This window comes from Anser brachyrhynchus, assembly GCF_964034855.1.
Source record: "Anser brachyrhynchus genome assembly, chromosome: 11".
NCBI classification, from domain to species: Eukaryota; Metazoa; Chordata; class Aves; order Anseriformes; family Anatidae; genus Anser; species Anser brachyrhynchus.
The window spans coordinates 9,876,986-9,900,184 of record NC_137706.1 but is presented as its reverse complement, the minus strand read 5'-3'; the positions used below and the strand labels follow the sequence as shown (position 1 = coordinate 9,900,184).

The 23,199-nt window shown below is 54.4% G+C and overlaps 2 protein-coding genes and 1 long non-coding RNA gene across 7 annotated transcripts in view; 2 read left to right on the top strand and 1 right to left on the bottom strand.

Annotated features, from left to right (window-relative positions):
- NPTN (neuroplastin) overlaps window positions 1-2,305 on the bottom strand; it is a 51,774-nt gene extending 49,469 nt beyond the window's left edge. For 3 of the 4 annotated variants that reach the window (XR_013955881.1, XM_080607309.1, XM_080607308.1), the window contains exon 1: window positions 2,101-2,296. Coding sequence is in view for 2 of the 4 variants with exons in the window: in XM_080607309.1 (XP_080463435.1) it covers window positions 2,101-2,188 (88 nt within the window). In the remaining 2 variants the exon portion in view is untranslated. Of the gene's footprint in view, window positions 1-2,100 lie in introns of all 4 variants that reach the window. The other variant, XR_013955880.1, reaches the window with a different exon arrangement.
- Window positions 2,306-2,359: 54 nt separating this feature from the next.
- On the top strand, window positions 2,360-5,597 carry LOC308200870. 2 transcript variants are annotated; one of them, XR_013955888.1, is made up of 2 exons: window positions 2,360-2,488; window positions 3,201-5,597. It is a non-coding gene; the product is annotated as an uncharacterized lncRNA (long non-coding RNA). The 2 variants fall into 2 exon arrangements; XR_013955889.1 differs by having other exon boundaries at window positions 2,381-2,488; window positions 3,206-5,597.
- Window positions 5,598-13,537: 7,940 nt separating this feature from the next.
- CD276 (CD276 molecule) lies at window positions 13,538-21,413 on the top strand. The gene is made up of 8 exons (XM_080607068.1): window positions 13,538-13,671; window positions 14,089-14,151; window positions 15,434-15,784; window positions 16,131-16,427; window positions 17,825-17,965; window positions 19,357-19,398; window positions 19,596-19,631; window positions 20,275-21,413. The coding sequence occupies exons 2-8, from the start codon at window positions 14,112-14,114 to the stop codon at window positions 20,295-20,297; spliced, it is 930 nt and encodes a 309-aa protein (XP_080463194.1). The 5' UTR covers window positions 13,538-13,671; window positions 14,089-14,111; the 3' UTR covers window positions 20,298-21,413.
- The last annotated feature ends 1,786 nt before the right edge of the window (window positions 21,414-23,199 follow it).

Genomic DNA, 23,199 nt, shown 5'->3' with positions numbered 1-23,199 from the left:
ATAATCCACACAAATGCCAGAAACCTGCTTCCAGTTTCATAAGCTTAAATCTATAGGCAGCGCTAATTAAAAATGCGCTGAATTGCATGAATTCTAGAAAAAACACTGTCTGTTCAGCAGCAGAAAAAAGGCTGCTCCCAACAGACAGGACTCCACCGTGTATTTTTTGGGCCACGTGAGTGGTTTCCACCACACGCCATGTGTGTCCTGCAGCTCAATAAGCACACTCACTGTTCCTTTTTTGACCCAAACTCAGCCATACTGTGTGCTGAACAGCCCTTGGCATCACCTCTCGCTACAGCGATGACTATGGACCAGTAACAGGTAACGAGGCTCTTGGCTCTAGCTCTGGGGCTATCCTCCACATGCTTCACAGCACGCCCCTGTCAATATTCAGATGTTTTTTTTTCCAAGGAGTTGCCCCTGACAGACTTCCACATCTACTCAAACCACATAATTTTTCTAATGGCTTACAAGGAGCACACACAATCCAGGGAACAGCTGTACCATTCCCTCACAACAAAGCAAAAAAGAATTGTTTCATTAAGCATCTTGTTGGCCACTATTTGCAGAAAGAAATCAGTTCCTCTGTGGCAGGGCCTGACCTCCAAGCTCTGTAGTCTCACCTCACGCCACAACCACCTGCCAGCATTTCACACCTTGCTTGCAAACCCAGTACAGAACAGCTTCAGGCACGCGACCCACTTCACTCGCGGGGCAGGAGACCACTCACCTCACTTCACCTGAACACCACGGGGAACACAACACGGGCAGGTTAACCCTGCCAAAATGTTTCAATAGCACAGCTACCTCGGGGAGCAGACAGCATCTCTGCAACAGAGAACCTTGACGTCCACAAGGCAGCCCAACTTGCTGTATTCTGGGGATCCAGGTCCCCAGCTCCCACTGAACACCACCAAAATTTGCCCAGAGCCTTTGCGGCTCCTTCGGAAAGGCCCCCACACTGCAGAAAGCCTACAGGCTTCATTCGCACAGCGTGGGTGCCAAAGCTTCTCCTGTGCGGTTAACAGTCAGACATGGAGCTCAGTTCTGGTTTCAGACTGCAAAATCAAAATATATTGAGGCAGTCATTCCGACCTGGGATCTTTGGCCCATTATTTCTTAAATCTGCATGTCTACCACCATTGTCAGATATGCTGAGAGGCCTCAGTGCTTCTTTTTTTTTTCTAGAGCAAACAGTCGATGAGTCTGACCCCAGGCTGCAAAGTAAAACCCACCTCAGGAGAAGGAAGCTAGGACAGCACAGTATCTGCAGAGCAGAAAGGATGAAGAGAGGAGGATGGAACAACGCAAACTCATCCAGGGGTCGGCGTATTACCGAAGTACAGTTTCATTTGGGGAAGATTTCCCCAATGCACAATAAAACTCCAGCTCACGAGCCAGGCTCCCTGCCCTTACGTTAGCTTCACCACAGTTCTGCACGAGAAGCCTGCCGGCAGCAAGGCAGCGCTGAGGCAGCTCCGGAGCACGCAGAGCCTGATTTACGGCAGCCTCTGGCCTGCGGATCACCTGGTAAGCTGCACATTTCTCTAAGCTCTGCGGGATCTTCCTCCGAGCGCCGATTTAGGCCAGCCTCTTGGCCCCGCTTCGTTCTGCCACTAATTGCCATGCACTTGGCTGCAAGCTCATCGGGGAGGAGGCATGCCGTGCTAGATTTAGCTCAGACTATCCTACAAGGAACAGAGAAGGGTGTTTTTTTTTCCCCCCTTTTCCTCCCAGTTGCTAAGGAACTACGACTTTATTGCATTAGAAACCAGCGAGAGCAGCTCGGCAGATGCGGGTTCGGTGGGCGGGAGGCGATGTTCCAGCCCCCCGGGCGCAGATCACCTCAGGAAGCGACAGGGGGGAAAGGGACGAGGAGTTGGGGGGCCCCCAGCTCCCTCCTCCCCCCTCCCAGCGGGGCCGGAGCCCCCCAAAGCTCCCCAAATCCCCTCTCAGCGCAACCCCCCCCCTTCGCCTCCCGCACCTTTTTGACCCTCGTCCCCCACCGTAGCCTCCCCCTTAGCAACCGGCAACCCCATAGCAACGGGCGGCCCCATAGCAACGCGCCCCCCCCCCCCCCCCGCCCTTCACCCTCACCGTTCTGCGCGGCGGAGGGCGCCGGCAGCAGGGCGGCCGTGAGCAGCAGCAGGGAGAAGGCGGCGGGGAGCGGCCCGGAGCGGGACATCCTCCTGGTCGGGGCCGGGGGCGAGCGGGAGGCGGCTCCGTCCCCGTCCTTCTCCGCCGACCTCCTACCGCAGCGCCGCCGCCGCCGCCGGCTCTCGCGAGACTTCGGGCCCCGCCGGGGGCGGGGGAGGCGCGGTCACGTGGGGGGCGGGCGGGGCGGGCAGCGCGGGCGCGCCGCTCCCCCCCCTCGGGCGCCATCTTGTGCTGGGGTCGGGAATGGGGGTGCGGGCTGCCAGCCTCCCAGCGCTGCGGTCCTCGGGCTGAAATGAGGCTGAGAGAGCCGGCTGGGTGCTGGAGAGGGGTGAGAGTGTGAGGGAGGGTGTCCGGGGCTCGCAGCTGGGAGGTTTCGGTGCTCTCGTAGGCAGCCCTGTCTCTACAGAGCCCCCTCAGGGCTCTGAGGTGGGGAGGGTGAAGTCGCTTCTGTGCTCCACAGAGCTGTGACCTCGCTTTTATTCTTGGTTCTCAGTGAAAATGACAGCAGATAGTCCTGAAGGCAGGCTGGGGGCCTTGCTAGCCTTCATATTTCACTGTCCTTGCAAGATCACAATTTTCACAGCCATTATTGGCAAAAATAATTCAGGAGTTTTACCCCCTCTTCAACAGGGGCTGCAAGTGTTGTTGCAACCCCAAATTCATCCCAAAGTGCTCCCCTTTAAGACACAAATAGATAACCTGCACCCCTGAACGACCAACTTTTTTTTCCCTCAGCCACACATTAAGTTTAAACAGAATTTTATCAATTGTCTGCGTGTCTTTTCCTGTTGCATCAGGTTTCTGCATGGAGTTTACTTGGCAAAAGTATTGTACTTTTTATGAAAGTACAATGCAGCATGTGAAATTTTGCTGTAAATAATAAATGGGGAAAGTCTAGGAAAGCCCCTCACAAGGGCAGCCTCATCCTGCACGCCTGCCTGAGGTCTGCTTGTGGTTAGGACTGCAGACTGCCAGCACATAAGCCTACTTGTTGATAAACAAACAATAAAAAATAAATAAAACACTTGTGTTTTTTCAAGTACAGGGATCTGCCCTTCTGATTGCACAGATCTGAAGCTGAGGCCACAAGAAGTGAAGGCATTTGCCCCAGGTCAGTGGTGGAATTGGGTGCAAAAAGCTCAGAAATCGCTCCTGGTTCACTGGACCTGCGAAGCACCCCTGGAAATAGTTGTGGTTACACCTCAAGGCTCGCCGGGTGAACTTTGGGCTGGTCACCTAAGTTTTCTCTTTATTTCCCTTCTTGTAAAGTACAGATATTGGATCAGACAAACTACTTATGCTTGGGTTGCTTTCTACTGTGCTGGTGACCCCAGCTGATTGTAAACACTATTTAGATGACATAAAAGCGGATCTCTGACTGCTCTCCCTCCTGGGCTGGCACACAGTTGGAGTGTGCTGTTGAACACTTTAACACACATCCAAGGTGAGGAGATTTGCAGGAGACTGGAACACGCCAGCACAGAAGGATGCTGAAAAAGATAAAAATAAAGAAAATCCCTCAAGAGCATGTTTTCTGCTTTTTGCTGAGTCCTCTGTCTCCACTCCAGAGATCTCTGCATGCTCAGGACTCCCAAAATTGTCTAAAGATTGTCTAGCTTCTCCCCCTCCCACAAAAGTGGCTCTGAGAGGATGTTGATGCAACCAGCAGTTGTTTCCCGTTCCAGGCAAAGCTTCCTGGCCATTAAATCCCATTGCAGAAGCTTCTTTGACCAGGGTGCAGCCTGCAGTGGCCACCGTAATTGTACCCTCGCTCCCAGGCTTCACTTGGAGCAGCTCTTTGACATTGCACTCCGGATTGCTTCGCCTCGTTATCCTCAGCTGATTGCTAGCAAACAGAATCGGAGTCCTTTCATTGTTGCCATGACTCAAGGACTGAAAAGGAGGATCAGACACACCTTTTTCACGGAAACCCTGCTATTCAATTGAAGCGGATGAAATTGCTGCTCCAGTGCTTCAGGACTTTGATGATAATGATCATGGGCTTAGGATCTGCTGAGGTCACGGGACAGAAACCTTCAGGCTGTGCCCAACCCTGGCTGGCCATGGCTCTCCAAGGATTGCCGTGATACTGAATTCGATCTGCATCATATGTTCCACTGTGCCTTGTATCCTGCACTTGAGCATTTCCATGGTGCATTTCCATGACTCACTATTCTTGCCAGCTGAATCATCTGTGACACTACTATTTGTTTTCTTGCCATGGCGCAGAAACATCCTCTTTTCTCCCCTTGTTTGTTGTTCCCTGGAACAGTCCTCACAGTAGCGCTAGAAAACCAGAAGGAACAGGGAAAAAGAAGCAGAAATCAAGATTTCACATGGTGCTCTCCTTCCTTCTGCTTTCTGCATGCTGTTTTGCCTGCTCCCAAGGATTTTGCTGTAGCTCTCATTTTTGCAGACACCCACTCGGCATTAGGCCTTACCTACACTCAAGTGTTTTCCAAGTTTGGAGCTAGTTAGCGATGTACTTGCCTCCGAGCATGGTTTGTATCTGCACAGTAATACTTGTTTCGTAACCATGGCAGCTCGCAGTGACTCATGCTGCCGGAGGCCTGGGCCGAAGTTAGCAGAAGGCTTCGGCACACTGTTGTTTCCCTTTATCTTCTCTCCACCGTTGCATAATTCATCTGTCACGTTTGCACTGCTCTGGCTCCATCCTGGGGACAACCCCGGGACATGCTGCCCCGCTCGCCAGGAGCTTTGCTCCGCCAGAGAGCAGGGTGCAGCCGCCGGGGTTTCCCTCGAGGGCTCTGATTACCCAGAGCGGCTAACAAAGATGATGCAGATGGAGCTGCCCTGTGGTTTTGTGGTTGAGGCAGAGCGTACAACACAAGGCACAAAAGCAGAAGATAACCGTGCTGACGGACCCCACCTGAAGCCTGCTGTTGTCTTTGAGAGTCTTTTGGGGAGCTTTTGGGTTTCTACAGATTCCCTAATGTGTATAGACAGTGTCTCAGGTATCCAGCACGGCTAGCATGGGATAAAAAGCTGTTCTCTCACTGGGCACAAGTATGTCCTCTTTTAACAGGTCACACTTAGAGTGGAGTTGTTTAGAAAAATAGGAGTTGCCAGCACTGGGTGCAACATAGCAGCTTGATGATAAGAAGAGGGTTTTATTCCAGAGACAAGTGTTCCACTTGTTTTTTGGGGGGATGTTTTTTTGCTTGTACGGTGATTCCTGACCTTGTGAGTAGAAAGGGGAACTTGGACACAAATTTTCCAGAGTAACTCACAATCCCCACACTTCCCCTTCACTCGAGACCCATCTTCTTTTCTCCTGGCACGCATCAATCTGGGTTATTCTCTGAGACTTCAGCTAAAGCAGGACAGAAAGCGTGGGATTCAAAACAAGCAGAGAGGAAGAAAATCGTCATACAAAGTTCCTGTTCTTTTTCCCACTGTAGAACAGCAAGGAGGCATCGTCCTTTTGTGTGTGTATTTGTGTCATCTTTGAGCTGTCTTCTTGCAACTGGAAGCATTTAAGACATCCCTGTTATTTTGATGTATTTATTGATACACTTTGGCACTTGAAGAAAGCTTTGCCTCGAGAAGTCTCGCTCACAGTCACCTTCTTTTGAATCTATTATTGGAAAGTTGAAAATGTAGGGTAGAGCGTGAAAGGCTTGGTGACGTCTAGCAGTGAAACTCAGCTACTGCAGCTGCTCTCGGGGCTGAGAAATGCTGAATAACGTCGGTTAATGCCTTGACATGCTGGTGAAAGCGTAGATCCATGCTTCAGCTGGCTCGAATCAGCTTGTAGACACACACGCAGGGTACTTGCACACCAGATTGCCGCTGCTTTACAAGACTGCACTAAGCGCAGGGTCACGCTGTTTGCGTTGCGTGCACAGAGGAGACGAATGAGCAAACACAATGCAATATGCATGTGTGTGCTTACATGTTATGTAAGGCTGCCGGCCATCAGTGCTCCTTGCCTGCCTTGCAGCATCCTAAGGAGCAGCTCTGGCCCTTAGGTTACACACGGATGATTAGCAGCTCGTCTCCCCAGAGGCACAATGGTGGGAAAGGAACACCATTAACCTAAGGAGATAACTGAGCCGCTGCTGCTCCCAGGGCTGTTCCAGGAGAGCCGCCAGCCCCTTGGGACAGAGGTGACACCCATCCCGGTGAGTCACCAGAAAGGCTCTCTGGCTCTTCTTACAGGCAGGGCACGAGGGGCTGGGACTGCTGACAAGGCTTCATCCTGCACAGCGGCTAAATTGGGGACATGGCTCAGCATCATCGCTGCTAGCTGGACGTGGGGACACGGAGCTGCAGGACTGAGCTACTGGGGTCGGCAGCTCCTGCCACCATCAAGTCAGAATCACGGCTAGAGCGGGTTGTTGCTGGCTGATAGGAAAATTGGAGCTTGGGGGAAATGCCAGTAGGAAAAACCAAGGTGATTCTGTGCAAGGGAATGTGAGAAAATGATGGAGGAGCAAGGAGCAGCAAAAGAGGAGGTGGAAGAAGAAAAAAAAAAGGAAGGGATTGAACTGAAGTGGTGCTCTAAGGAATGAGAGACAAAAGAAAAGCTTGTAAAACCAGAGAAAAGCATGTAAAATCACTTTCTGGAAAAAAAAAAAAAAAGAGGAAGGACCCTCGGGTAGTAGTGAGAAAAGTATAGATGTACTTTCTCATTTTGCAGAAAGGTGGCTTTCCACATCTCAGCTCCGGCGGGTAATGGCAGTTTGGTTATTTCTAACACCCCCCCCCCCGTCCTCCTACATGTTCAAATGTTCCTGTCAGAAATGGTCAAAATGTTTGAACTGATTTTTTTTTTCTTCCCCTAAGGAGAAGTGTCCTTTCAAACAGTACAAACATTGTGACAGAAAAGGTAATTTTGGACAGAACGATTCACAATGCAAACAAAACCAGAATCCGATGAGAATTATTGGCGTATCTGATTTCATCTGCGTTATGGCAGGAGTCTGAAGGATTCCTCACTGATTTTTGGCAGAAAAGGACTAAGACAGACAAAGAGGAATCAAAGTGCTGTTTTCCCCTCTCCCTGACCCAACCCTGAAGTTGTTTCTCTCAACAGCAATTATTTCATCCAGCTCAGCTCTGCAGTAATGTTTTTCTCCACCCATTATTTTTTGGAAACCAGGTCCAATAGACTAAGTTTCCAGTTACAGATACACGAGAGCTATTCCCCGACCTCATTATCCCGAGGAAAGTGGTAACGTTATCCTCCTGCTCTCATTAAGAGCAGCTCCATCCAGCCGCGGGCAGGGCACATGGGGACAGCCCCACTGTTCCCCAACTCCCTGTGGGTCGCAGCAGGAAGCCTCCAAGAAAGCACAGGGGAAAACCCGAACATCTGGAGCAGTTTGCGTGGTGCAGAGGTGAATTTGTGGGTGATGCCGTCAGCAGTAGACGGCAGGTGGCACCCATGGATTAGCGCAGGGCTTGCTCTGGGTGAGCGTGAGCCCGGCTGGGCGATGCCTGAAGCGAGGGCCGGGGAGATGCTTTAACACCATCTCCTTGGGGAATTAATAAATAAGTAGGGAAATGGAAAAAAAGGAGGGAAATGGGCCCTCTTGATTGCACGAAGGGACTTCTGTGTCCTGTTTTTGCTGGCCTGGGGCACATTCAGGCTATTCTCTTTGCATTTTGTTAGCCTAGGGAACAAGCTTGTCTTGGGGCCCCGAATGTCTGGGATGTCCATAGGAAAGCAGGCTTGCTCTGCCAGGGAGCAAAAAGTGCACTGCTCCTCCAGGGAAGGGGAAGCGAGTGGCTGGCAGGATGGGGACAAGCCCCAAGGGACCTGAACAAGGGGAGCTGAAGGCAGCCAAGAGTCCAGACCATCAGGTGTGCTCACAGTGAGGAGATCAAGGCAAGAAATCTGTCTGCAGGTCAGGATCAGGCATGGCGAGGGCAACCAAGCTCAGATGCAGTGGGGCGACCCCTGCACAAGTCTATAACTAAAACAAAAACAATGGAACTCAAATCAGACGATGAAACTTGGATCATTTTGGGGCCAATGGAGGGAAGAAGCTGGCCAGGAGTTCATCGCGGTGGGTGCTGCACACACCCATGCTATTTGTTGTGTCTCCTACGTGATGCTTTGTCTGGCCGTGGTCAGGCTTTCTGAGACGGGGCCGCCTGTGCTGCCTTGGGGACATGGCTTGGGGACAGGGGACATCCCTCCAGATGCCATCCATGGAAGGAGCCCCCAAGCAGCTCCAGACCCTTCAGGGTGCACTAGGGTGCAACAAGGACGCCTGAGATGACACATAAAGTAAATACCAGCCACGAGAAAGAAGGGGGGCAGCCATGAGGGCACTACTGGGCTTTAATGACTCCGGTTGGCCTCACCTGGGACCCGCACCTTCCTCTCCATCAAGGAGCACCAGGAAGGACTAGGCAAAATGGGCTGAAAACCTTCCAGAAAGGTGCAGAGAGGGCTGGGACAAGCTTCGGATGCAAATGCAAAAAGTAATTTCTGCGGAAGGATTTCTTTATCGATAGGAGAAAACAAACAATAGGGGATGGTGGTGAGCAGCCACAGGCTCAGCTGAATATCTTCAGTATCTCACCTAGAAAAGCTTGGGGGAGTGTCGGGGGGGGGGGGGGGGGGAAGAGATTTAATTGATGGCAAACATTATGGGCTGCACAGAGGTAGAGGTGCTCCAGACTGAGCAGGGAGGACTTTTATAGCAGCTAACAGATGAGCGTCATGAAAGATGGCTGTGATTCTTTGGGCACTTCTGGGTTAGATTGCAGTGAAATTGCAGCAAGAAAGCAATTTTGCTTTAATCAACTATATAACAAAGCCCCAACACAGTGAAGAGCAGAAGGTGTCAGAAGATAGGAAATTGTCAGCATTGCTGGAGCTGAAAGATAAGATTGTACTCTCCATGGCTACACTAAAAGAGGATAAATGATCCATAGGGGCAATTCAGAAAGAAAATAACCTACAATTAAAGTTGTTTGAATTACAGTCTTAGGGAAGCACGGGAGGAGGAAAAAGCCAGTTTCAGTGGAAAGTCTGAAGCCTCCTTCCCACGTGCTTTCAGAAAGCAGAACTTTTTTGGGAAATGAAATCAAAACTGAGCAGGGCAACCCCTACAGAAGAGCGAAGGATGAGTTAGAGGGGACCCTATAGGGATGGGGGGAGGTGGTTGTGCTCTGCTCAGCACAGGTGGGACCTCAGCTCCGGTCTTGTGGCTCTTGGCTGCCTCCAGCCATGACTCCATCGAACTGGTGGGAGGGAAAGAGCTTAATTTGTAGGGAAGCAGATATAGGGTGAAACCTATCTGTGAGTGTGACCCCTGCCAGAGGCTATCTGGCACCTTCACTGGGTTTTGGGTGGGTGGGCTGGGTTGGGCAGGGCTTGTGGCCATATCCCCAGGTGAGTCCTGCTACGGGACAGGGGGGTCCATGCTGCAAACCTCCCCTTGAAACCCCAGAGACCATCAGGCGAAAGCGTGGGGGAACGAGGGGCTGATTTTTGGATCCACCATTGCATCTTACGGCTTCGTGAGTGGGAATCTCCTGCTTTTTTGTGGGACCGCTCCCGAGCAGGTGGCAGGGATATTTGGAGCGAGCCGGCACCTCCCGTGCTGCAAAATCCCCCGTCCCACCAGCCACCTGCCGAGGGGCCCCGCTGCAAACAGATGGCTGCGGGGAGGGCTGCGGGGAGCGCTGCGAGGCGGCGTGAACGCGGCCCCGTGTGCATGATGCACTCGGTGCGGTGCCGCGGGGCAGCTGTGGCGTGGAAGCCGAAGGCGGCCGCCCCAGCCGAGCTCCGCGGTGACTTGTGCGGCTGCCACACTGCCTTCCGTGCTGGCAGCTGGCTTGGAGGAAGAGGAGGAGGAGGAGGAGGATGCTGAGATGACGGAGGAGCTGCTTTGGGAAGGGCTTTTCTTGGGAAAGTTCTTCTGTGCAGCACGGGGTGGGCTCCAAAATTGCGTGGCTGAGCTGGGAACGGGGCCCACCATCGCTCTGCTTCCTGAAATCAGCTGCTCTGCGAGCACCAGCATGGGGGCTGTTCTCTCCCAGGTCTCCTTTCCCTTCTGACCATCCCTTTTCCACCATCCCTGTCCATCCGCATGCCGACAGCAGGCTCTGCCTTCGGAGCCAGGACAGTGGCTGGGGGCCACCCTGGGTGCTGCCAGGGTCCTGCTGGGTCTCCTGGGTGTCCACGGGCCAGGAGGAACAGGGCAGGATGCGTCCTGAGGCTCCCAAAGGTCTGCGTCAAGGCAACCTGAAGGTTTATTCGGGTTATCGTTGCTTTCTGGGTGGAAAGCCTGAGTTTGGCCAACTTCACCCACCTTTGACATGGTAAATAGAAGTGCCAGTGACTGAGAACTTGCGTGTGGCTGCTCTGAGCGGCTTTGGGGCAAACATGGTGCTACAGCACACAGACTGTGACCAGCACAGCTTGTGTGCAAGCACGTTGAATACCAAATATACTGGGCAAATGTGCTTTGTATGGCTTGCTCCTCACCAGCACGGTATCTGCTGCAGTTCTGCACTGCTGGGCCCCGGTGTCACCACGTGGGACATGGTGGTCCTGCGTTGCTGCAGCTCTGCTTTGGTGCTACCCCGGTCCTTTTTCTGCTTGCTTGCTTGTGCACAAACTCAGCTCATGGGCTCCAGAGTGAGCCGAAGAAAACACCTTAAGGAATGGCTCTAGAGATGACAAAAATACTATTTTTAAAATATGAATTGATGAAAGCCATGCTGAAAGCAATCCTGCAGAGGTGTTGCTGGGGAAAAGAAAAGCCTCGTGACTTTCCTCTGATAAGAAAATATTCCTTCCTCATGCTGCTGGCATCCCCCAGGGGGGTTTGTGCATCTGGAGTCCATTGCCGGGCTCTCTGCTTCTGAACGACTGCTGTGTGCTGCAGAAAACGCTGAGCTCCCTCCAGAGCAGCCTCCCACCACGTGCACAGACCCGAAACATCTGCGCTCAGGCGGCGGTGAGTGACTCACTGTCCCCAGCCCCAGCATGGCCACATCCGAAGCATTTCGGCTCCGTTCCTCCAAGCGAGCAGGGCTAAGGCTGTCCCAGCTGCAGCCTCAGCAAAAAGCACGGGGAGCACCAGGGCAGGACCAGCATGGGACTTCTCCCGGGACCAGCTCCTCGCTCTGCTGAGGCTCAGGGCAGCCCCAAACCCTCTCTGCTCCTCTTTATGCTCTGTATCATTGGCAGGCGTTATGAATATGCATGTACCCCAGCACCTTAGCGTGTCTCCTTGAGCAGATCCTGGCTGAGCGTAAAATTAAACTTGCAAATCGCAGCCTTTTCTTTGCCTTCCTGTGTTTATTTATTTATTTATTTATTTTTCTGTTGTCATCAGCTTTGTTATTATGCACATTTCTCATGCACATGCCTGGGGTACTTCAGGGTGCGAGGAAGGAAAATTAGCCAAAAGACTCATTTGGGACAGAGCATCCACTATTTAAATTCCTCCCTAGAAGCCTGTTCGTTGTTAATTATGAACAGGCTTGCAAGCAGCATAGATTTTAATTTCTAAGCTAGTGTTGATATTGAAAAATCTGCCTTTGTTTCAAAGGGCATTTTAGATTTTATTTATTTTAACAGTAAGGAATCTGCCTGCGCTCAGACACTGTGATGTCTGAGCCCTGCACTGGGAGTCTGCATCTTTTTGGGGTCTTTTTGCTGAACCCCTTGGGCTCCACTTGCATTTCTGGAGCTGGGTAGGGACTCATCTCATGCAGAAGGTCCCTGCAAGCCCAGCTGGTCTCCAATTGCAGACGGAGGGCTGCATCCTTTCTGGCAGCATCCCCAAAAAGTGCCTCTGGGTTGATGGGGCTCTTGCGTCTGGTCTCCAGGAGCTGTGCACAGCCACCACCCCCACCAGGCTGGGCATGGAAAGAGGAACCCTCCTGATCTGCAGGCACATCTGCAAATCGAGCTCCCGATTTTGAAGCATAGCTGCTTTTGAAGTATATTTGCTTCATCCTCGATTGTTCTTGTTGCTCTCACCCATGGAGCTTGGGTCAAGGCTTTGCCAGCTCCATCACCACAACATCCTTCCTTGCTCACAGGGGAAAAAAAAATCAAGTGGTTTTAAATATAGCACATCTCAGGGTATTTTTATTTGCTCTTTAGCTTTGAGCTCTCCAGGTTTGGTTGTTCCAGCTTTGCTCTGTAATCAAAAGGGTGAGGAGCTTCCTTTTCTCCTCCACAATGAGACCGAAGCCTCCCACGTGGGCACTGGGGCCACCGAGTCATGGGGAAAATGTGGGAGCCTTGGGGACACGGTGAGAGCTGCCCAGGTATCGTGTGTCTGAGGTCTTGCTTTTGTGGGCACCCCTGCACTGTGGTTCCCAAATATTTGGGGGTCCCTCCCTCTCTAGCAGCATCTTCCACCGAGGACGGTGTGGGGCTGCCAGTGCCTCTGCACCCCTATTCCCCCAGCTGAATACACCCCATTCCCCAAGCTATGTGCACCCCAATTCCCTATCTCCATACATCCCACACCTGGAGCTCCCCACACCCCAATCCCCCAGCCCCATACACCTCAACTTCCTATCTCCATACAACCCCAATCGTAGGACTCCCTGCACCCCAATCCCCCAGCCCGACACACCCCACACCTGGGGCTCCCCGCACCCCAGTCCCTGGCCCCATACACCCCAATACCCTAGCCCCATACAGCCCGATCCCCCAGCCCCACACACCCCACACCTGGAGCTCCCTGCACTCCAGTCCCTGGCCCCATACACCCCAATACCCTAGCCCCATACAGCCCGATCCCCCAGCCCCACACACCCCACACCTGGAGCTCCCTGCACTCCAGTCCCCCAGCCCCATACACTCCAGCCCCCAAGCTCTATGCACCCCAATTCCCTGTCTCCATACACCCCAATCTCCCAGCCCCACACACTCCACACCTGGGGCACCTTGCACTCCAGTCCCCTATCCCCATACACCCCATACCTGGGGCTCCCTGCACCCCAATCCCCCAGCCCTGTACACCCCAATCCCCAAGCTCCATGCACCCCAATTCCTTATCTCCATACACCCCATACCTGGAGCTCCCTACACCCCAATCCCTGGCCCCATACACCCCAATTCCCTATCTCCATACACCCCATACCTGGAGCTCCCTACACCCCAATCCCTGGCCCCATACACCCCAATTCCTTATCTCCATACACCCCATACCTGGAGCTCCCTACACCCCAATCCCTGGCCCCATACACCCCAATCCCTACCCCCTTACACCCCAATTCCCTATCTCCATACACCCCATACCTGGAGCTCCCTACACCCCAATCCCTGCCCCCTTACACCCCAATTCCCTATCTCCATACACCCCAATTCCCGGCCCCGCACCCCCCAGTCCCCCATTCCCCCCGCGGCCCCTCCTCCCCCGCCGGACCCCGGGCAGGAAGCGGCCGCAGCCAACCAGGGCCCGAGCGGATCCGAAGGGATCCGACGGGATCCGAAAGGAGCCGAAGGGATCCGGAGGGAGCCGAGCGGGGCCGAGCGCAGCCGAGCGGGGCTGAGGCGCGGTAGGTGCGGGCCGGGCGGGGACGGGGGGAGCCGGGGGGCGCCGGGCAGGGGGCGGCCGCGGGGCTCCGTGAGCGGCCCCCGGGGCTCCGTGAGCGGCCCCGGCCTCGGCCGCAGCCTCGGGGCCTCCCCGGGCTTTGTGGTGGCGGGGGGGGAATGAATGGGGCCGGCCGGGGGGGCCCCGAGGGGTGGGGGGGGGGCCCGCCGCCTTCCCCTCCCTGGGGGCTCCTCCTCGGGGTCCCCCCGGTTTGGGGCTGAGCCGCGGGGAAGCGGCTTGGGAAGGGAGCGACGGGACGGGGGGGGGAGCGGCTAGGTTCCCGACACCCTTTGGGTGTCTTTTTCAATTTTATTTTATCTTTTCGTAATTATTTTAATAGATATTTTTTGATTAGTATTCTTTTTTTTCCCCCCCCTTCCAGGGTGCTGAGGAGACGCCCCAGCGATGCTCTGCCCGCTGCTCGCCCTGGCGCTCAGCCTGGCAGGTGAGCGGGGACCCCTCTGGGGCGAGCGGGGACCCCTTTGGGGTGCTCCTCCCAGGTACACTGCGGGCACAAAGAGGGGCAAGACCTCGCCCGCCGCCACGGGAGGAGCGTCCCTGTGGCGAGGGGCTCCACATCCCGCGTGCTGCAGCCAAATGGTGAAGGCGCAGCGGGGTCACGTCCTGAGGGATGTCACGGGGCTGGATCCGGCCCCACACTCAGCAGCTCCCGGACCTCCTCCGGGCACGCCACCAGCACCCGCTGGCTTGTGGAGAGGGATGAGTGGCCCTGGCCTGGCTCCCTGAGCCCTTTGCCAGCACACCAAGGCCCGACCCAAGCCCCTGGCATCGCTGCAGCAGCCCCCTGCGAATCCACAGCACAGGGGGTCCATGGCGAAGAATCCTTTTGGGATGCATGCCAGCCAGCGGCCAGACTGGGTGATGTTCCTAAAAACCACCCACAGGCCTTTATTAATAGCCAGAGGGAGCTGTGACGCTGTGGGGCCTGCCAAGAGCCAGGCTGGCTGCCCGGGCGCTGTGCTCGTGTCTGTCCGTCCGTCTGTCCGTCTGCGTCCCCTGGCAGGGCTCACCCAGCCCAGCTCCCTCCTGAGCTCTTCTCCTGCAGAGATTTACTGGGGTCAGGATGTCAAACCTTGCTGCCGATGCACCTCCCTTGGTGCCAGGCGGGATTTTTCCCCCTTTTCCCTCCCCTTTTTCCTCAACATTGGGGAATGTGGCCCTGGTGGGACATCCCCACCCACTGCCGTCATTCCCCAGGGGACAGGGGGCGAGCGGGTGGTGAGGGTCTGGGGGACGGATCCGCGCCTCTGCCTGCGCGGCTGCCAGCTCAGCAAGTGCCACCCAGTGCCACCTGGGGCTGGCAGAGGGACGTGGGCACGTCCTACCTGGGCATCGCACTGGTGCCATCTAGCGCCGCTTCATCACCTCCGTCCTCTCCGCAGTCTGGCGTTGGGGTGGCTTCTTGTAGACCCTAGCAAAACAGAAGCGACCCCGAGCAGGTTTGGGCACCCACGGGTGCTCCTGGCAGTGCTGTCCCTGTGACGGGTGGCACTTGCTGCGTGCTGGCAGCGGAGGGCAGCAGTGCCCCTGGTTTGGGCTCAGCCCTGGGAGGCTGCTGGTCTCCCCACCTTCGCTTTGCTGGGGAAGGGCTGGAGATGTTTTCCTCCCTTCCCAGCCCCTCGATTCTCTTAGTCATTAATTAGCCGGGTGGATAATTAAGGAGATGCTTCCATGGGGGCTGACCACCTCGTGCTTCTCTCCTGCAGGTGCCATGGAGATCCAGGTCCCGGAGGAGCCCGTGGTGGCCCTTTTTGGCCGAGACGCCACCTTGCGCTGCTCCTTCTCCCCCGAGGCCAATTTCAGCCTGGACGACCTCAGCCTCATCTGGCAGCTGACGGACACCAAGCGCTTGGTGCACAGTTTCTCCGGCGGCAGGGACCAGCTGGCCGACCAGGGCGGGGGCTACGCCAACCGCACGGCCCTCTTCTACGACCAGCTGGCCCAGGGCAACGTCTCGCTGCTCCTCCGGCGTGTGGAGATCGCGGATGAGGGCAGCTTCACCTGCTTCGTCCGCGTCCGCGACTACAGCAGCGCCGCCGTGACGCTGCAGGTGGCAGGTGAGAGGTGGAGAGGTGTCCCGGCATGCCTCCCCCAGCAAGAAGGGTTCTCCGTCACACTTTCATCCTCCACGCAGCCTCTTTCTCCACCCGTGTGGTCTCCACATGAATTCAGCCCTCCAACCGGCTGCATCTCCCCCAGAATGTTCCCCACAGGGAGGCTGATCCCTTCCTTGCTGTGGTGGGGAGGTTCTCGGCTGAGGTGCCGCTTGTGGCAGCGTGGCCAGGAATGAGTCAGAGCTGGGGAGGGTTCAGCTGGTTGGTGTCATCTGCTGGAAGGTGGTGGGTTGCTCCTGATCCTTTGGTCACCTCCGTCACCTCCTGCTGGCTTTCCTCTCCCTTTCAGCTCCCTACTCCAAGCCCAATTTGAACCTGGAGCCCAACAAAGACTTGAAGCCTGGGGACCTGGCGGCTGTGACTTGCCACGCATCCCGCGGCTACCCCGAGGCCAGCGTCCTCTGGCAGGACAGCCAGGGCACCAACATCACAGAGAACATCACCACGTCCCAGGTGGCTAACGAGGAGGGTCTCTTTGACGTGCACAGCGTCCTCCAGGTGCTGGTGGAGCCCAGCAGCACCTACTCCTGCCTGGTGCGAAACCCGGTGCTGCAGCAGGAGACCCATGCCTCCGTCACCATTACAGGTGAGCCAGCCTGGGCCAAATTTGGGAAAGGAAGGGTTGGGATCTCTTCTGAAGAAGGTGGCCGTGGTGGTACAAAGCTACCCCAGGGGTTTGTACACCGTATCCCGGCTCTACCTCTCTGCCCATGGACCTTTAGGGTGGCCTGAGGCTGTGCTGTCCTTCCCCGTATCTCCGTACCAGCATCCCAGCCTGGTGCTGGAGGTACTTGCTGAGCTGCAATATAGGTTTTGGAAGATCTGTGGGGGATTTTGGAAAGGTCTTGAGATGTTGTCCTCCTTCTAGCTTTGCTGGTTGCCCTGTCCCAGTCTAAACCACCCCAGAGAGCCAGCACAGGGCATGGTGGTCTTCCTCTCTTTAGCACGTGCCCATGGGATGCTTTCCATTTGCAGCTCTCCATCCCATCCCATCCCATCCCATCCCATCCCATCCCATCCCATCCCATCCCATCCCATCCCATCCCATCCCATCCCATCCCATCCCCTACACAAACCCCACATCACTTGCACTCTCCCCTGACCTGCTAATTAATCCTGACCAAAACACCCTTGGGGCACCCGCTGTGCTTTTCCACCTGGGCTGCTTGGCCTGGAGACCAGCACCTCAGCAAACTTTTGGGCTGGTTTGCCAGCTCGGACTGTTTGTCTCTGAGCATCGTTCAGCCTCGCCGCTTCGCCCTGACGATGTCTCGCTCTGCTGGCCCGACAAATCGGGAGTTTAGCGGCGTTTATCCTGGATGGCGCGGGCAGGGAGCGTGGTCAGGGCTGTGTCGAGGAGATGGGTAGGGCTGTGCCTGGGAGCTGGGTGACAAAACCCATGGCTGTGAGCTGTGTGCCCCAAATCCAAACCTCCTGGGGCTGGCAGGGACCCCTCCTGTTGCCCTCAGGAGTCCTGCTCTGTCCCAGATGCTCTGGGGAGGGAAGAGATGAGCTCCAGGAGAGATCTCCAAGGAATCTGACCCCATGGACTCCACTGGTGGCTTGCAGGACTCAGCCTTGACACACCAGTGACTTGCCACCAGCTCCAAGTGGCTTCTGCTCATCCTCACTCGCTCGGTTTTTATAGCTGCCTTGGAGCTCTTTATAACTTTACACACTCCCTGGTAGCGTTAATTAGCATTTAATTGGCACGGCAGTTGCTGGGTTGTGAAGGTGGGTCCCCGGTGGAGCATGAACCTTTTGGCTGCTTGCACCAAGCTCTTCCAGCAAGTGTCACGCAGGCACCTGACATTGACCACGGCGGAGCAGAGAAGAGGACACCTATAATGCTTCTGATCCTCTTCTCTAAGGGATATTTGTCCCTTGTGACAGGGAAATATCCCCTAAACTCCATCTGCCCTTTGTACCGCCGGTCCCCTCAGCGTTATAACTACAGAAGGATTTGTCTTTCTCTCCCCCAAGGCCAACACCTCGCCTTCCCCGCCGTGGCTCTCTGGGTGACGGTGGGACTCGCCATCTGCGTAGTGGTGTTGCTCATCGTCCTGGCTTACATCTGCCAGAAGAAAATCCGTGAGAGCTGCGAGGAAGAGGAGGAAAATGCAGGTAAAGCATCCCCGTCCCATCCGGGTGCACACCCTGCAGTTGGGGATGGATCAGAGGACGCTTTAACCTCTTTCCTTCTTTTGCACATAAGCGAGCGCTTTCCTCTTGTTTTTGTTTCTTCCTCCCAGCACATTTTCACCTTTCTGCTCTGCCCTTCTCCATCTCTTTCTCCCCATCCTCCCACTCTCCTCTGAGTATCCTCCACGTGCCCAGTGCCCTGGCAGGACATCCGTGCAGAGAGCGTCTCCTCCGAGAAGATGCCCGCGGGCTTTGCCACCGCGGAAATGTCGAGCGCGTTGACACGCAGAAATAGCATGAGACAGAGATGCTCCGTGCTCGCCCTTGCTCTCCCTTTATCCTCTCATGCTTTGTTTTGAAAGAATTAATGAAAGGCGTGCTGCTGCCTCCTGGGAAGCACTCTGAAATGCCCCCTTTGAAAAATATTTCTGTGCCAGCTCTCGTTTTCCGCATTCTTCCCCTCCTTTGGTTTGTTTCTTTTTATTACAGAGAGGTGTTTGCATGGCAAGTGGGGCTTTATTCCTTTAAAAAAAAAAAAGCTGTTGTGCTCCGAAAATGGCTGCAGAAGCAGCTTTGCTGGCGTTCCCCGCTTGTTTTCTCTCGCTGGCTGCAGGGCTGATGCGTTCGCGTTGCCAAAGCCTTGCCCTGACAGCATTGTGCTGCGCAAGCTGCAGCCGCCCTGGGTTTTGCTCCTCTCCCTGCCTGCTGTGAATTTATTAATTGTTATGGTTTTATTTTATCATATCTATCTTTTTCCCCTTGGAACACAAACCCCAGTGAATTTTCCCTTTTGCTGGGGGATTTGGAGTGCCGGACAGCTCGATTGTGGCCCTGAGCCACCTGACCTTTAGCACAGGACACTGCTCCCAGCCTGCGATGGCTTCTCCCTGACCCTCAGCAATAACCTTTACTTCAAATAATAACCCTGCAGGACCCTTTGTGGGAGCTGCAGGAAGCAGGAGCAGCAGTTTTTGCTGGTCTTTTTGGCCGGGAACAGCATCGCAGGCATTCAGAGCATCCCGCTGACGGGGCTGTTCCGGCGGTGTTGCAGGAGCCGCCGTCTCCTGAGCCCCTGGCTCTGGATGGTAGCGGTGCTATAAACAGGGAGCCAAGCGGGCACGCTGCATCGTGCTGAGCTGCTGGGGTCACGAACAGGCAGGGAAATTCCTCCCTGTGGGGTGCCAGGGCTCGGCATGGGGCCGGAGGAGGGTTGCTGGCTGCAGGTGGGTACCACTTGCCGCCTCCCTCTCCATCGCCAGCATTTTGGCAGAGCCTGGGATGTGCAGCCAGGGATGGAGGCATGTCCACCGAGCCCAGTGGGCTTTGAGGGGAGGTCTGCAGGTGCTTCACACTCTCCCTGTTCTGTTTTGTAGGGACAGAGGAGCAGGACGAGGATGGGGAAGAACCCAAGACAGGTGGGTGCTGTCTCATGGCTGCGGGGCTGTTCCCAGTGCTCCCAGTACCATGCTGAGAATGGGACTGGGGGGCAGCCACCTTCAATCCCTCCATCTCCCTGTTAATGTGTTCTGCTCACAAACTGCCAAAGGAAAGCGACTGGGGGTCTGAGGCTGTTCCACACAAGCTGACCATGTGCTGGTTTTGCTTTTTGCAGCTCTGCAGCCGCTGAAGAGCACAGAAGACAAAGCAGGTGAGCGCATCCGCTGAGCGTCTTTGTCCCCTGCTCCAGGAGCCTGCTGGAGGGGACACAAGCTGACTCGATGCAGCAGTAACTATTTCTCCACAAGCTGGTCAGCTTGGGATGAAGTGGTTTTTTTTTATTTTATTTTATTTTCCATTTGCTGTAGAACGATCAAATTTCCCCAGATTGCTTCTATCAAGCAGCGCTCTGGTTTGGGCCGCTCTGACCGATGCTTGTATTTCCCAGCCAGAGATGAAGTGATGTGAGCAATGGCTTTGATGTGCTGTTTGCTCAGCTATAAGATGCTTCTGAGAAAGTTTTGTCTCCTGTTCAGGTTTTTCTTGCACGTTGGGAGTTTTCTTGGTCTGAGATACATTCAAGCATCCTAATCTTTGCACCCAAAGCTGTATTTAGTCCTCAGGGTGCTGGGACTGTGAGAAATGGAGGGGAGCAGCGCAGGGGGCTGCACCCCCAGCTTTCCCTTCTGCTCTAGCCCAGGTTGAGAACAGCCTTATGCAGGCCCTGCCAAGAATCTGGGTCTCTGCAGATGTGGGTGACCACTTTCAACTCCATGCCTGTGGATTATTATTATTAATATTTAAATTTTTATTGCGAATTTTAATTTCTTCCTTTCTTTTTTCTCCTTCCCTAGAAAATGAGCAAGAAATTGATTGACGCGAGCTGGGACAGCTCCAGGCAACACTGTGTGCCCTGCACCACCCTGCGGTGACAAACCCAGGACACCTCGGAGGGACAGGGACACCCCGACCCTCTGCCACCGCCGCTCCGGGTGCCATCCCCCTCTTCCCGCGCCGGCCGCGTTTTCGGGGCGCCCTGGGGCTGGAGAGAGGCTGCGCCTCCCTTTACCCCCAGCGAGCCCCCAAAGCCACCTCCCGAGGGACCTGGGACATCGTGTCCTGCGTGGGGTCGTTGGGTGTCTGTCTGTCCGTCCTCATCCCCAGGGAGCGCCGGGCTGAGCCCCCAGGGTGAGCATCATTCCAGAGGCACATTAGGACAATTATTTTGTTTTTTTTTTTTCACCTTGCACCACTGCAGTTCCAACCGGACTTTTATTCTTGCCTTAAATGCATGGTTATCCCATGCTTCAAATTAACACAGAGGATTTTTCGGGGGGGTGAATCTTCTCCCTGTCCCGACCCTGCAGCCGGAGGCAGGGCTCAGGGAATAACTAGGGCTGTGCTGCGTGATGCCTTTTTTTTATTTTGGAGTGGTTGGAAGGCGGCGGGTGGCAGAGGCAGGGGGTTTTAGCAAGGGGCAAGGTGTTAATGCCACCCACAGAACCTGGGTTCAGCCCAGGAATGCTGGAAAAAACACCCCAATATCGTTTTTAAGGGAAAAAAAAACACACCAAAATCTAGTTTTTAAGAGAAGTTTGTGCATCCATGGGGTATGTGACAGGTGCTCATCCCCAGCTGGACCAATGTGCCTATTGCCTAATTAAATATTAAACAATAACTCGGGAGCACACAGGGGGTGCACTAAAGCCCTGCAAAGCGCCTTAGCATCCTCGCTGCCCCAAGTGTTTGTGCTGGAAATAATGCTTGTTTAACTCAATTTGGGTAAAACCGCCTGCTCGGATGGCTGCAGGAAGAGGCACCCCAATGCCAAGCGTGGCTGACGCCGGGGGTCGAACGCAGGCTGAGAAATGGGTTTGCTCGTGGCGTGTCCCTGGGTCCAGCGATGGGTCTCTGTTGGTTGTCATTTTTATTTAAAATCCAAGGATCTGGAGGGTTTCGTGCCTTGACAAATAAACTCGTGGGTTGTTTTGGATGATGGTTTCTGGGCTTGAGGGTTCCGCTCTCCCCCATTCTTGTATTTTCGGAGGTGGCTGAAGGCTGTGTGTTACTAGAAGAGAAAAAAGGAGTGAGGATGAACTCAGGTTGTTTCCTACCTTAAAGCCCCGTTTCCTTCCCAAATCATCGATGGCTCACACTGTTTCTAGAGTCACTAGAGGACACAAGGGCCAATTTTGGTGGCGGAGGAGGTCTAAGGGACGAAGGACACCAACCTGTAGGATAACGGGCTTCAGTAGGCCCCTTGCTCATGGGATGAGCTGCATCATACCGTGCATTACATTTTTGGGTTGATTTTGTGAGATTCAGCACAGCAAGAGGAAATCCCTAATGTCCATCCCCATCTGTGATGTGTTCCCAGGGTGTTTGGTGGCCTGGGCTGGCCCTGCAAGACCTTGCACGGTGCTTGCAGCCTTGATGGATCCATCCTTTATGGATGCTCAAAGTAATGCATGCATATTTTGGACCTGAGCTTTGCTTTGGCTCCGTCTTCTGCTGCCACGGTGGCATCATCCATCACCAGCTGATGAGCCCTGCCGCGATAACTCCTCTTTATTTTCATACTTAGAGCAGCAGAAGAAGGTGCAAAATCCCAAGGGGGCCATCAGCATCTTTGTACCAGCCATATGAAATACCCCTGAAATTCAGGCTGCTGTTTAATCCCATCCGTCGGTGGGGTTTGATCAGGAGCTGCCAGGGGAAGGGGTCTTCTTCAGCCCGCCGCAGCCGGCGAGGATTATTTTTAGCTGTCCTTCCCGGGCATGCAGCCAGGCGCTGCATTTTAATAGAAAAATATTTCTAAAAGCGAGACAAGTTAAAGCGTGCCGGTATCAAACTCGTATTAGGGAGGGGATGGATGGTTATTTCATTTAGGGGCCATGATGTACAGCCTGAATTAAGCACTAGTGCAATTTTTAACGAGGTGCCAGGAGGTACCATTAATATTAGTTAGCACCCAGGCGCTGGGCTGGGCGAATAAAGCCATTAACCCTCCCTGCCCGGCGCTGATGAGTGATGGGACGAGTCGTCCTGAAGCTCGGGACCTTCACGGTCTTTAAAGATCCCGAGATAGCTCCACCAGCACACATGCTTCCACCACCGCCAGCTTCTCCTGTGGATTTAATTATGGAGGGGGGATGCAAACAGCTAGTTGCAGGTTAATGGGGTGGGATGCGGCAATGCCTCCATGGTGCTTGTCATGAGATGAACTGGGGGATTTGGACTAAATGGTCTCCAGAGGTGATTTCCAGCATCAACTGCTCTGTAATTCCCAATGGGAGCCACTGCACAGAGAGGAAATGGGATGTTTTAGGACACCCCCATGCCGTAACGCAAGCACGTTCGCTTCTTGTTCCCCTAAAAACCTGCTCAGCTCCTGGGTCTCTGCTCCAGGAACGTGGACTTTCCTCCCAGCCAGCTGCTGAAGGTGAGGAGCAAAGCCCTAAGGTCACGGATGAGAGCAGATGGAAGCAGAGGGTTTTTAAAATCACTTTCCACCTTTGTTCGCAGCTTCTCCTGACTAAGCAGCATCCAGAAAAAAAAAATCCATCTGAAATCCAGGATGCTTGTTAAATGGTGGTTCCCATTTTCCTGCAAACACCCGAACGAAACGCCCTCTTTTGGTGTGAAAGAGGGCATTTCATCCCATCCGAAATGGCCTTGCCCTTTGAGCCCGCGTGTTCCATACGGCCACATTTTGTTTCATTTCCCTTTCGTTTTCCTCCTGATAAGAAGCTCTGCTTGGGGAACAAATGTGGAAGTTG

Excerpts from the sequence above, each read along its gene's own strand:
- CD276 (XM_080607068.1), top strand. The coding sequence starts at position 14,112 with ATGCTCTGCCCGCTGCTCGCCCTGGCGCTCAGCCTGGCAG. Across the intron at positions 15,785-16,130 it reads CGTGACGCTGCAGGTGGCAG|CTCCCTACTCCAAGCCCAAT; the intron begins GTGAGAGGTGGA and ends TCTCCCTTTCAG. Across the intron at positions 16,428-17,824 it reads TGCCTCCGTCACCATTACAG|GCCAACACCTCGCCTTCCCC; the intron begins GTGAGCCAGCCT and ends CTCTCCCCCAAG.